This window comes from Echiichthys vipera (assembly GCF_963691815.1).
Source record: "Echiichthys vipera genome assembly, chromosome: 7".
NCBI classification, from domain to species: domain Eukaryota; kingdom Metazoa; phylum Chordata; class Actinopteri; order Perciformes; family Trachinidae; genus Echiichthys; species Echiichthys vipera.
The window spans coordinates 33,364,249-33,376,684 of record NC_139832.1 but is presented as its reverse complement, the minus strand read 5'-3'; the positions used below and the strand labels follow the sequence as shown (position 1 = coordinate 33,376,684).

Genomic DNA, 12,436 nt, shown 5'->3' with positions numbered 1-12,436 from the left:
TTTTCATGGTAATGATGGGACATTATTCTCAGTGCAACACTGTGGCTCGTTGATGAGTTTTAATAGTTTTTGAACAACAATGGATCTCTGTGTCACAGATGGATAAGATAGCAGGCTTTGATACACAGACAGTACTTGTAAGTAGAAACATTTCACCACTGGCCTGGTTCTTGTCATGGGATTATTAGACAAACTGAATCATAGAACTACACCAGTCTCATCCGTTAACCATTCAGACAGAAGTTCTGATGCAACTGGACTGTATAAAGCAGTCTAACAAAGTTGGACCAAAGGCAAAAGCAAACACTATACCCAAAGAACGACATGGCACTACACTCTTTCCTATTAGACACTTACAGTATATTATTTTAAGACTAATGTCATGCTGGATTAGTTTACAGGGTGCTGGTAAGACTCAGATTAGAGTTAAGTATTAGTTTAATCCCAAACTTAAAGCATATGAGGGATCTAAATAAACAGGTTAAGCGAGTCTGTAAAAAGGATGATCAGGTGGAAACTGTGCAAGTGCTAGTTTAACAGGGAACACAAGAAACAATTGTAATTTTAATTATTTTAAATCTACCATAAAATGAGAGTCTGGGCTGACGAGTAGAATTAGCTGGTCCAAAATATACACTATATATCATAATTCTCTCATAACTGAGCACTTGTGTTTTTCTTTGGAAGGGAAGTATTAAGGATGAGACATGACAAACTTCTGTCATTGTCAGTGATCTTCTGCAGTACATTCATTATGTTACAGAGGACAAACATCAGTCACCTTGTGTTCACATTTCTGGTCGATAGGAAGCTTCATCCACTCGCTTTCGTCCCCCATGGTGGCCACTCTGGGGTGGGCTTCCCCAAAGGTATTCAACTGGAAAACAACAGCATCATTGACACAAAATTACATTCGGTGTATTTCATCTGAGGTTAACTGCTGGGGGAATAAGGTTTGTGTAGTTCTCATTCATCAAGTTAGTTGTACCTACTTGAATGAAGTTAATAAATAAGACCTGTTCCATTTCATCCTTACTGACCACCAGTGGCAATGCTTCACACTGGATATCTTCTGTCTCGCGCATGCGCAGGTCGAGTATTAACATCAACAAAGTCACATGTTACCTCAGATGACCCCTGGCTAGGTACAACTTCTGGTGTCATCCACGAGATCATTTAATTTCATCTTCTCGCTATGCAGGTTAACGTCTTACCGTGGTATCTTTAGCTACGGCTAAGTGATTCCACCAGAGCTTGTCGCTGTTAGCTTTGTGACCGCATCGGTCGGAGCTGCGGGTTACTTGCCTTCCAAAGGCTGTGACAAGCTGAAGCTTTTTCAGAAAAGCAATGACGCTGCGATTGCGGCCATTCCCGGCATGGTGACTGTCAGTCGATAACCATGATTCCCGCGCTAACAGGATTAGAATAGAATTAGTTTAATGATCCCAGACTGGGAAATTATTTTGTTACAACAGTAGTGAGTCAGCAAATACACACACACACACACACACACACACACACACACACACACACACACACACACACACACACACACACACACACACACACACACACACACACACACACACACACACACACACACACACACACACACACACACACACACACACACACACACACACACACACACACACACACACACACACACACACACACACACACACACACACACACACACACACACACACACACACACACACACACACACACACACACACCTTATCACTTAGTGCAACTAGTTTGGGATCAGACTACTTACTGAAACGTGTGTCTTACAGCAACACAATTAACTGATTTAACCCAGTGCATACTGGGGATATTATTACATTTTGTGTTTCATACTGATGTAGAGAAGAAGCAGATTTAAGTTACATTCCTTAAATGCTTGTATAATGCTGGATATAAGATATAACTCAAATTCATGCATGTCTTTGTGTTTTACTGTATTTCAGACACTGTACGTGCACTGACAAGCTTATCCTCTGTACTGCTTATAATAGGGCTGGGTATTGTTAAGAATCTCACGATTCGATTCAATTTCGATTTGTTGGGTCACGGTTCGATATTGATTGAAATGCCTCGATATCGATTCAGTAACACGTAGAAATACTCACGTAAGAGTACCAGGTCATTTTTTTCAAATAATTTATTTAGTTTCATGCCTTATGAACTCATAGCATGATCAAACAGGACACTGCTTAAACACTCAACTACAGTGCATGTACATTTAAATTGTGTGTTTCTTTTCTCTTGGAAATTGTTAACCATCTCATAACATTTTAAGTAATAAAGCTTCAGCTCAATAATACTAGTACATGCATGTATTTGATACACATACATACAAAAGTATTTAAAAAAATGATAGTGCTGTATTAACACTGAACTAAAGTGCATTTAACTTAAATTATGTATTTCTTTCCGCTTGGAAACTAAATAAATAACTAAGCATTTTTGTAAAAAAAAAAAATATATATATATATATAACATTAGCACAACAATACCAGTTTAAGGTGTATAAAGGAAAGAAATAAAACATGACAGTGCTGTATTACATGTAATGTAATGCCCGGACAGAACCTGGCGCCAGTTTGCACATAAGGGATCTGTCGAGTTGCGTTTGTTTTGAATCCGCGGATTTAGCCACGGGTTGCTGCAGAACGTCTGCACGGTGTCTGCTCAGGTGGTTTCGCAGGTTTGTCGTGTTGCTACAGTATTTAAGAACCGCCTGGCAAAATTTGCACAACACCTTACTTTTATATCTTTCCTGTGTTCCACGTTAACATGGGAACACAAAATGAATCCACACGTCTGCTTTCCGGTTTGAAGGCGCTGCCTTAACGCTGCTGCTACTACTCACACCGGCCACCATATTGTTATGGTTTGGTCTAGTGCGGCCTCCGTCCGTTCAGCGCGAATCACACGAAGGTGTTGGTCACAGCGCCTCCACTGGCCAGGGGCTTGGATCGAATAGGAAGATTGCTGAATCGAAAAGAATCTCAATGCATTGCTGAATCGATATTTTTACCCATCCCTAGCTTATATCTACTGTTACTCTGGGAGTAAAAGACTTGAATCAACTAATGACTCTCTGACCGGGGGCCCTCTGACTGGAGCCCTGTAGGGGCCACAATCACATCTTAGGGCGCACTCAGTCCATTCGTTCGTTACGGGTAAAGTCTAGTTTGTTTAACCGACTAGGCACGGTACGGTTGCCTGCCCACGGCCCGTTTGTGAGAGGTGGGCTTTTGTAAAGCATGTTTGCACATGCACGAGCACGAGGCCTACGGCGGTTCTTTATGAGCGCCTGTTTGGACATAGAAAAAAGGACGGACCATGCGCAGACATTTAAAACAATGTCGGCGAAAGTGTTCACTGCAGATTTGGTCGGATGAAAATATTCACAAACAGTGGGACAAGACGCACAAAAACTCTGAGGTCTATGGAAAGATTTGTAGTGATGACGTCAATCAATGCGTGTGACGTGTTACGGCGTGATGACGTATAGGCAGCAAGAAGCATTCGCCGAGGCCCAGGCAGTGTGAGTACAAAGGGCCTGGGCCACGGTACGGATAAACAGTGTCAGTGCACCCTTACTGACCAGTTCCAGGGGCCCCAACAGTGCCAGATCACAACAGAAGCCATTTAAGGAGAATAAAGGCAGTGACGTGCAGTCAGGGGAGGCAGGTGAGGCTGTGCCTCCCCTGTCATCATGAAAGGAAAAAGAAACGAAATAATGAAATAACACACGTATTAATATTTGTCCTCTGGACTATGATTTTGGTGTGGTTTTTAATGTATTTTGACCATTTTTATAGTAAAAAATGGCAGAAAATTCTGTATTTCCTGCTAAAATAAACGGAGTCTCTTCGGAGACGAGAGGTGAGGCACGGACAGCCGAGCCTCCCTCCAGATTGCGCAATCACTCACAAACTGTATTGAGCGTGTGCAAATGGCGCGTGCTTGTTCCCTTTTCTGTGTATGTTTCCAATATGATGGTTGAGGACACTTTTATGTAATAAAAGCATACGTCTTTTCCATGATGTTCAGTAATGTATTTTACGTATGTGTAATATTTACATCTTATTGATAAGACATAAATCCACAGGGAAAATGCTCGCCTTGAGGCAGGCAGTACCTCTGCCTCAAGGAAGGCGGCGATAGTGAGCAGCCTGCCAGCAGCCAGGTCACGGTGAACTCTGACCTGTGTGCAAAAAGTAAACGCAAGAAGTGTGCTGTGAGACGCTGTAGAGCTTAGCGACAAGCTGTCATTTCTCCCCCTGAAAATGGAGGATTTGATTTCTAAACTAAGACATTTTTCAAAGCTGGACTTTCAGTCAAAGCAAGAAGTAATTTACAAGTAAAGGTAAGATATACTGCAATATACAGTGGCACTGATGTTTTAAAATGGTTTTCAGCATCCTATTCGCTCCTATTCTCTCATCCTATCCTGTTGGCATCCTACTGTATGTTTGTAAATCTGACTTGAGAGTCAGTGCCTCCCCAACCCCAACCCTCACTGCACGTCACTGAATAAAGGGTACTTTATGGATGTCTATTAAAAAAAAGATACTTTCCTATAGAACAGGTCTATATCTTGTCCTTAAATTAAATAGACTCTTATTTACATGACGGCATGTCCTTTTTGTCTCTATATGGTTGCATGCTAACAATTCTCCTCTGCTCTCTGCACCGTGCATAGCGGAGTTAAAAGAAATATGCCTCACAAGGAAGGGTGAAGGAGTTAAAGTTGTTTGACTGTGGGTTGAAATGTTTGACTATTAAATGTGTACAGTCCTATGGGATATTGATGGACTAGACTGATCTGAAATTTGGGATCTTTTGTCACATTCATTATCATACTGCCATATAACTGCACAGTATCTTAATTACTCAATATATAGGGTGACTACTGTGATGGCAACCATATTTTCAGTTTGGCAACCAGAAGCTGATGGCTGGTAAGCAGGCTGGCAACCACTTTCAAAAATAAGGGTTTATCCCCTGAGAGATTATGATTTATGTCTTTATTTATTAATATATTTGGCACCATCAACAAAATAGTTCCACAACTGGGCTGTTGCCAAGCAACACAAACATTTTCTTGTACACTAGTTTGCTGCTTTGCGTTTCATTCATTGTGTAACCAGTGAAATAAGAGCCTGTTGTTGAAAGTTGCTTTGATGGCATGTGTGTGATTCAGACGAGTTAACAATTGATGAGACAGTAACTTTAACGTAGTGCTGCCCCCTTAGGTCCTGCTCTTCAGACTGAATTCAGCTGGCTCTTCTTAAGAAACAAATGCCAATGTTAAGCCCTATGAATTTCATATGAAACTGAAAAGTGCTCCACCAAAGATGCTAGGTAGGTTTCTGTTTACATGTTGCAACTCATTTCTTCACTTGCTATGTCACTCAGTCTCGTTCACTTAAAGCATAAGGATGTGACTGTCTAATTCACATTCAGGGAGGGCGGATGGGTTCATATTGATCGTACCCAGTCTAGTTAACAGACTAAAGACATCACCCACATCTCAGCAAAATGAGTAATTCTTTAAATTAATAAAAATATTTTAATAGGTCATGGGCATATTGCGCCACATTAGAATTTTAAAAAAGAAATCTACAAACATGAGACCTCTAGTTGGAGGTCTAAGGTGGAGTTCCTTATTCCATTTTTTTTTTTAAATGCTAATTTAAAATGTGACCTTAGTTATTCATTAGGGAGGTACACATACAGTGACTGATACCCTTCAATATAGCGTCTGTCACAGTTCAAGACTGCATGCACCTATACCACCAAAAAGCACGTAATTTAATGAAAACACTTGAATAGAATTGATCCTTTGTCCGCTGCAATAGCATAGCACCTGAAAGTTCTGGTAAAAAAGGAACCTTGTTCTTGACAGCGATTATATTGTGCTTAAGCAACGAGCTAGTGTTGCTAATACATACACAATGTAAACTATGGGTAGGTGTATTTTAAACATTTAAAAAGCCTTTTGTTTTCACGCTATTTGCCAGCTGCTGTCTACTGACTTTGCGTTTCTGTTTTATATGCATACGAGAGAAGCCATACAAAATGTCATTGTACTAAGTTTAATGACAATAAAGCAGATCTGATAGAAGCTAAATAATGCTTCAGTTTAATGTTGATATGATGTCCAAGCAGACCAAAGCATGCAATGTCCACTCCACTCTGACACAGAGTCGTTACTGATAAAGACAACATGAACGTCAGATAACTCATAACACAGGACTGCTATAACGTAAGATCAGCAAGCTGTAATCCTGACCATAAAATGTTTTGACAAATGTAAAAGAGGAAGCTAATTGAACAGTCATTGTACTAAGTATAATGATAATGACAATAATTCTGATATCGTGTTTCACATGTAAGATGGCTGTGAGGGATGCATGCGGGATGAGATAACGTTAGCCGTCGCAATTCTGACTGAAAATGTGAACTGCAGACATGAGGGCTCGAGGAGGACCCCGAAACTAGACTGCACCATCATATACAGCCAGTCAGAATCAAATAGGTTAGCAACCGTTTGCAAACTGGGCTAGCATATATGCTAGCTGTTTCACATTTGCTCAGACTAAGAGACTGGTCAACATATTATCTATAGTTCCAATGTTAGTTACAGCCAGTTGAGTACCATTAACTGTCGTTAGCGAACTTAGCAACGATTGTGACAGTTGCTACATTGACGTTAGCACATTAACCCGCTCATTCTGGTTAAAGCCGCTACAGCAAAAATACAAGCGCCCAGAGCTGACGGCACAACATGAGCCTTCTTCTTAGCATGCGCGGTATAAACGTATTAAGTCTAGCAGATGTCCATAACCAGACATTGTTGTTTGCAAGCGGTGGGTAGCCGCCGTTAACAGTTAGCTGCTTAGAAACAAGGCTATGAGCTAACCTTCCACAACCGCCAACACAGCCAGGCCTAACAACGCAGTTCACAACGACGGCTGCTGAAACACAACAACCTAGCGTGCTAACTCATAGTAAAAAAACAACGCTTAACAAAAAAATATATTGTATATCGAAGGGATACCTGTTTGCGTCTTTAGGGAGACAATATGCTGCTGGCTGTTCTGTTGGATGAGGTGATAATGGGATCTCTACGGTGGAGTCCAGCCGAGCTTTATACAAACGTTGCCACTGCCAGCGCCGTCCAGGGGACACAACTTCCGGTTAACTGACAGCTACAACGTTTCTTTGTTAATACAAAGTATCGAAGTATTAACATATATTATGTAGTAGTAAACGGCTTAAGTAAACCAACATTGTGAAATTAAGTTTAATTTGTTTATGATTATTTTTATGTCTTTGCAACTGTGATATTTTACGCTCTTATTTTGAATACAATGCACGTATATCCGGTTTTTGAAACACCTCTAAACTCATAGGGAGGAGGGACGGAGGAGGAACGGAGGAGGGCGGAGACAGGGGCACCACCCTGAATCAGACTGTAGACTGTATGCCCTGACTACATCTATTTTATGTTTACTCATAGACTCTTCATTTGTGTACAATCCGAGATGCATGGATAATAAAATACAGACTAGGAAACACAGTACACCCCACATAATGTTGGATTCACGTCTTACACGTTTACATTTTTCTCATTAACTGCTTCAATTTTTTTTCTTCCTAGGCAAAGCCATTGATTGGCTGTATTTGAACTATGGCCCGCCCCAATGTATGACATTAATTTTCTGATTGGACCAATACATGCATCGTTTATCCTTGTAAGAGATTTGATTGGCTGCTCTCATTTCAAATCCTTTATTATTGGTTCATTCATGTCTAACCTTTACACCTTTGTGATTTGATTGGCTGGAAGTTGTTCCGCATATTTATATTGCTAAATTATTTTCATGTAAAGTAATTGTAAATGTGGCGCATATGTACAATAAGTCTCAGGTGTTTATAGTCTTTTTTCAACTTTTATTGTATTTTTTTTATTTTTAATTCCTTAAAAATTACGCCTTTCCTAACTGAAAACTACTGCTCATTAATCACAACGAAGTCACTGTTATCAAAATACAAACACACAGCAACCCTTGTCTGAACATACAATCACAATCTGGTCTGACATGCATTCCAGTAGAATTGGGTTATTGCACTGCATTTAAAAAAAAAAGTAAAATTTGGGGACTTTAGGGGCTCCTTAGGGCCTGGAATAAACAAATACTAATTCATTATTTTTTAAATTTCAGTTTACTTGAAAATCTTTAGGATATGTAATGGGCCTAATTTTGCTTTCAGGGGAACAATGCTTTGTGATTATTTAGAAATTAGTTTCTGAATTTTTTTCTGGAACTTGTCTAACCTCTCACACTACCATCACACACAATGAAAAGGTGTAGACATCTCTTCATGGACTATTATTGTACATTGTAATCTATCAGTTTGCAGATAGAAAACTGGTAAATTGTGACATTAAATGTCACCCCATAGAGAATCTCTGGAAAATCCTTGGTGACAAAGTAATGTCTAAGAAACCCACTCCAGTTAATGAACTGTGGAAGAGACTGAGTCAGAATGGACCAAGATCAAACCAGAGCAGTTTGAGAAACTATTGATGTCCTGTGGGCGCAGATGTGCTGAAGTTATTCAAGGCTGTGACCTCTACACTTCCTGTTCATTTTTGAATCCTAGAGAAGAAAACATTGTTGAAATGTTCTCCTCTGACATAATGGTTACTGTTTTCTAATTTTGATCACTACTCACCACTAAAAGGCATGTTATGAATGATTAGCATAAACATAGGTTACGGGCGGTTATGATTAATGCTGCTACACTGCAATTACATTACTATATTTGCTAACAAAATAATACTATTTGCCAATTTTGCGGAGGGGGTATCAGCAGCTACATTATTATTATTATTATTATTATTATTATTATTATTATTATTATGTGGAAAATAGTAATGGAACCTTTGTGTGTTGTGTTGTTCGGGGGCATTTAATGTATGTAACTCACAACATCCTGCTGTTTCCATAGAAGCCCATGTCAGTACCATGGTCAGGACAGTCTGCGCTATCGTAGCTAGCAAAGTCCCGGGGCTCCAGAGATTAAATTGTGTACATAGCTAGCCATATAGTTGGCCGATCTTAGCTACCGCCTCAAGTTCATTCATGTTAACTTCAGCGTTATCTCCTGAAACGACGACCAGAATGAACCGCTTTCATTCCTCCGTCCCAGATGACGAGTACCTCGGTATGTTCTGTGTTAGCTGTGCAGTGCAACTGGCTTAGCTAACTCCTTTTTTTGTGTATATTTGTATTGAAAACTTGCGCGCTTTCTAAGTATCGCTGTGTCGTCAGTGAATCGATTGAAACGATCACCTACTGAAGCTAACTGCGGTGTGTCATGTGTGTGTGTTTGTTTTTGTTCGCAGCGGACAGTAATGTGTGCTTCTACCTGAGTGATGCAGTGACCCAGCTGCTGGAACACAAAGAGGAATACACCCAGTTTGGGGTGATCCGCTACTTTGCTGAATAGTATGTTACACTCTGTGAGCAGCCATAGGGAAATGTTGTCAGTGGTGTAGGGGTTGGGAGGCTCATGCAAACATTTAATATTAGTCCAGTTATTTAAGCCAAAATAGGGGTCAACGTTGAACAAATTGCAAAAAAGAAAAGCCCTGAAGATCCCAATCCCAATAGGGGAAAGTATCTTAAAAGATCCACATATTCCCTATGATGCACCTATTCATTATTTTTCTCACAAGAATAAGGGAAAAAAATAACCTTCAGATATCACCATAAAAATGACTGAGTTGATTACTTACATCAAGACAAACAAAAATGTATTAGGAGTTTTTTGAGTTTGTTCACATGATCAGGGCATAATCGTATTACATATGCTAATTTATTAACGACCAACAGATCTGAACATTGGGTATAAACAGGTGAAAATGTCTGGTTGAATCTTGTTGACATAGAACAGTAAAAGACTTAATGTTCAGGTCTGAATGAACACATTTAGTCGACCCATGAGCATTGATGGAGGCAGAAGGAGGACTTTAAATCAGCCTTTATGAATGATTATTGCAGAGATGGGCTTTGGGTCTGGGTCTGTGGGACTGTTTCCAAGTCTGAGATAAGAACAGGAGAATGCAGAAGACAAAAGGAGCAAAAATCATTTCTATGTTTATTGTGTAATTTTGTATCTTGTGCAGGACACATTTAGAGTTCTCAGTCATCTACAGGAGCCAAATCCATTCAGCAGTGACCCAAGTCCCTGCTTTAAAGTCCTTCTTTTGCCTCCATCAATGCTCATGGGTTGACTAAATGTGTTCCTTCACACCTTAACATTAACTGTTCTATGTCAACAAGATTCAACCAGACATTTTCACCTGTTTATACCCAATGTTCAGATCTGTTGGTCGTTAATAAATTAGCATATGTAATACGATTATGCCCTGTTTGCCCAAGTGAACAAACTATTTCAAAAACCTCTTAATACATTATTGTTTGTCTTGATGTAAGTAATTAACTCAGTCATTTTCATGGGGATATCTGAAGGTTATTTTTTTCCCTATTCTTGTGATAAAAATAATGAATAGTTGAATTATAGGGAATATTTGGGTCTTTTTAGAAACTTTCCCCTATTGGGATTCTTCAGGTTTTTCCCTTACTCAGCACATACTGAGGATAGAAAATCTGTTGAGTTTGCTTCAATTGCAATCTGTTCAACCTTTTCTCATAAAATGGCCTGACTATATGGGATGTTGGAAAAGTAAAGGAAATAAGGAAACTGTAAATTCACTACAATTTGGCACTTTCATATCTTAAACCATAATGTTTAATCACATACATTCTTTTGATAACCATTGTTTATTCTTTAACAATGTTAGTATATGATCACTTGTTTAGCTAAAAACACATATTTGTACATCACACTTCTGTGTATAAACTCTTTAGTCTTGGTAAATGTGAAAGCCAGTGATGCATTTATATATGTTCTGCTGAATGTGCTGTACAGGTCATTCTGTTCGTGTGTGTGTGTGTGTGTGTGTGTGTGTGTGTGTGTGTGTGTGTGTGTGTGTGTGTGTGTGTGTGTGTGTGTGTGTGTGTGTGTGTGTGTGTGTGTGTGTGTGTGTGTGTGTGTGTGTGTGTGTGTGTGTGTGTGTGTGTGTGTGTGTGTGTGTGTGTGTGTGTGTGTGTGTGTGTGTGTGTGTGTGTGTGTGTGTAGTTTCAGCAGTGTCAAGAACAGTAACCATGTGCTGTTCAGAGAGTATAGCTATATCAGGGCCACTCCTCATAACAGAGCCTCCTTCATTAGAGTCTTCTGGAGATGCTACAGACAGATTGGCAAGAGCGGAGGTGAGTGAGAGCCACAACCGATTATTCAACTTCTCTGTTTTGATAAGATTGTGATAATCATTAAATAATTGCCCCTTTCTCTATATAAGGCCGAGACTCACAGCGAATGTCCTAGTTATTATAGACTGTTCAGTGAATTAAAAATAGGAAGTGTGTACTATCATTAGTTTCTTCTTATTTATTCATTAACCCACCCACTCAGCGTGACTGGTTTGTTTGGCTCTCTCTAACATTTAAATCTTGCTTCACGGTCGTATATCTGTACTGTTACTTCAATGAGTTTTATTCTTCTGTTGTATTTCAGAATTACTGTCCATGCTGGAGTGGAGGTCGCTGCTGCAGTTATTGTGTCCAGACTTCCCTTTGGAGATGGTACAGAGTGCAGCCAGGTTAGCACACAGTCACACCTCAGACATCACTATGGAAGTATTTTTGCCTCTGACTTTAACTCTTCAAATTTTCAACAACTTTTTTCCCCTTTATTTTTCAATGTTCACATATTCAGAATCAATCATCAAAATCAGGCTTTGTGGCTCAGAGGTAGAGCGGGTCGTCCTCCATCTGAGAGATCGGTGATTCGATCCCCGGTTCCTCCGGTCCACATGTCGAAGTGTCCTTGAGCAAGACACTGAACCCTGAATTGCTCCCTGTGCTGTGCATGGGTGTGTAAATGTGGTGTGAATGGTTAGATTAGATTAGATGGTATGTAGATGTCCACCGCCATCTGCGTGAATGTGTGTGTGAATGTGACAAATAGTGTGAAAGCACCTTGAGTAGTCAGAAGACTAGAAAAACGCTATATAAGTACAAGTCTGTTTACCATTTACCATTCAGCTGCAAAATTCAACGTATAAAATTCAGTGACATCAAAAAGTGATCGATTCTAGATCTAGATCAGGAGTGTGCAGTCGGGCAAGAATAGCTGTGACAAGAGTGGCTGGCTGGCTAGCCAGCTATCTAGTTCACAGATCATTTTCTGCGCTGTTTTCTACTACACCACTGGATAAAAGTGTCTAAAGAGGCTGAAGGTCCTTGAGGCAGCAGCCACTAGTTCGACTCCGACCTGCGGC

General features: G+C 40.0%; 2 protein-coding genes across 2 annotated transcripts in view; one reads left to right on the top strand and one right to left on the bottom strand.

Moving 5' to 3' along the window:
- Positions 1–7,200, bottom strand: part of ckap5 (cytoskeleton associated protein 5) — a 79,519-nt gene extending 72,319 nt beyond the window's left edge. Inside the window, 2 exon segments of the mRNA XM_083916810.1 lie at positions 782–877; positions 7,082–7,200. Coding sequence (XP_083772936.1) covers positions 782–838 — 57 coding nt within the window. The 5' untranslated portion in view covers positions 839–877; positions 7,082–7,200.
- Positions 7,201–9,117: 1,917 nt separating this feature from the next.
- cstpp1 (centriolar satellite-associated tubulin polyglutamylase complex regulator 1) overlaps positions 9,118–12,436 on the top strand; it is a 30,411-nt gene continuing 27,092 nt past the window's right edge. The window contains exons 1-4 of the mRNA XM_083917144.1: positions 9,118–9,255; positions 9,437–9,539; positions 11,236–11,366; positions 11,671–11,755. Coding sequence (XP_083773270.1) covers positions 9,174–9,255; positions 9,437–9,539; positions 11,236–11,366; positions 11,671–11,755 — 401 coding nt within the window. The 5' untranslated portion in view covers positions 9,118–9,173. The remainder of the gene's footprint in view (positions 9,256–9,436; positions 9,540–11,235; positions 11,367–11,670; positions 11,756–12,436) is intronic.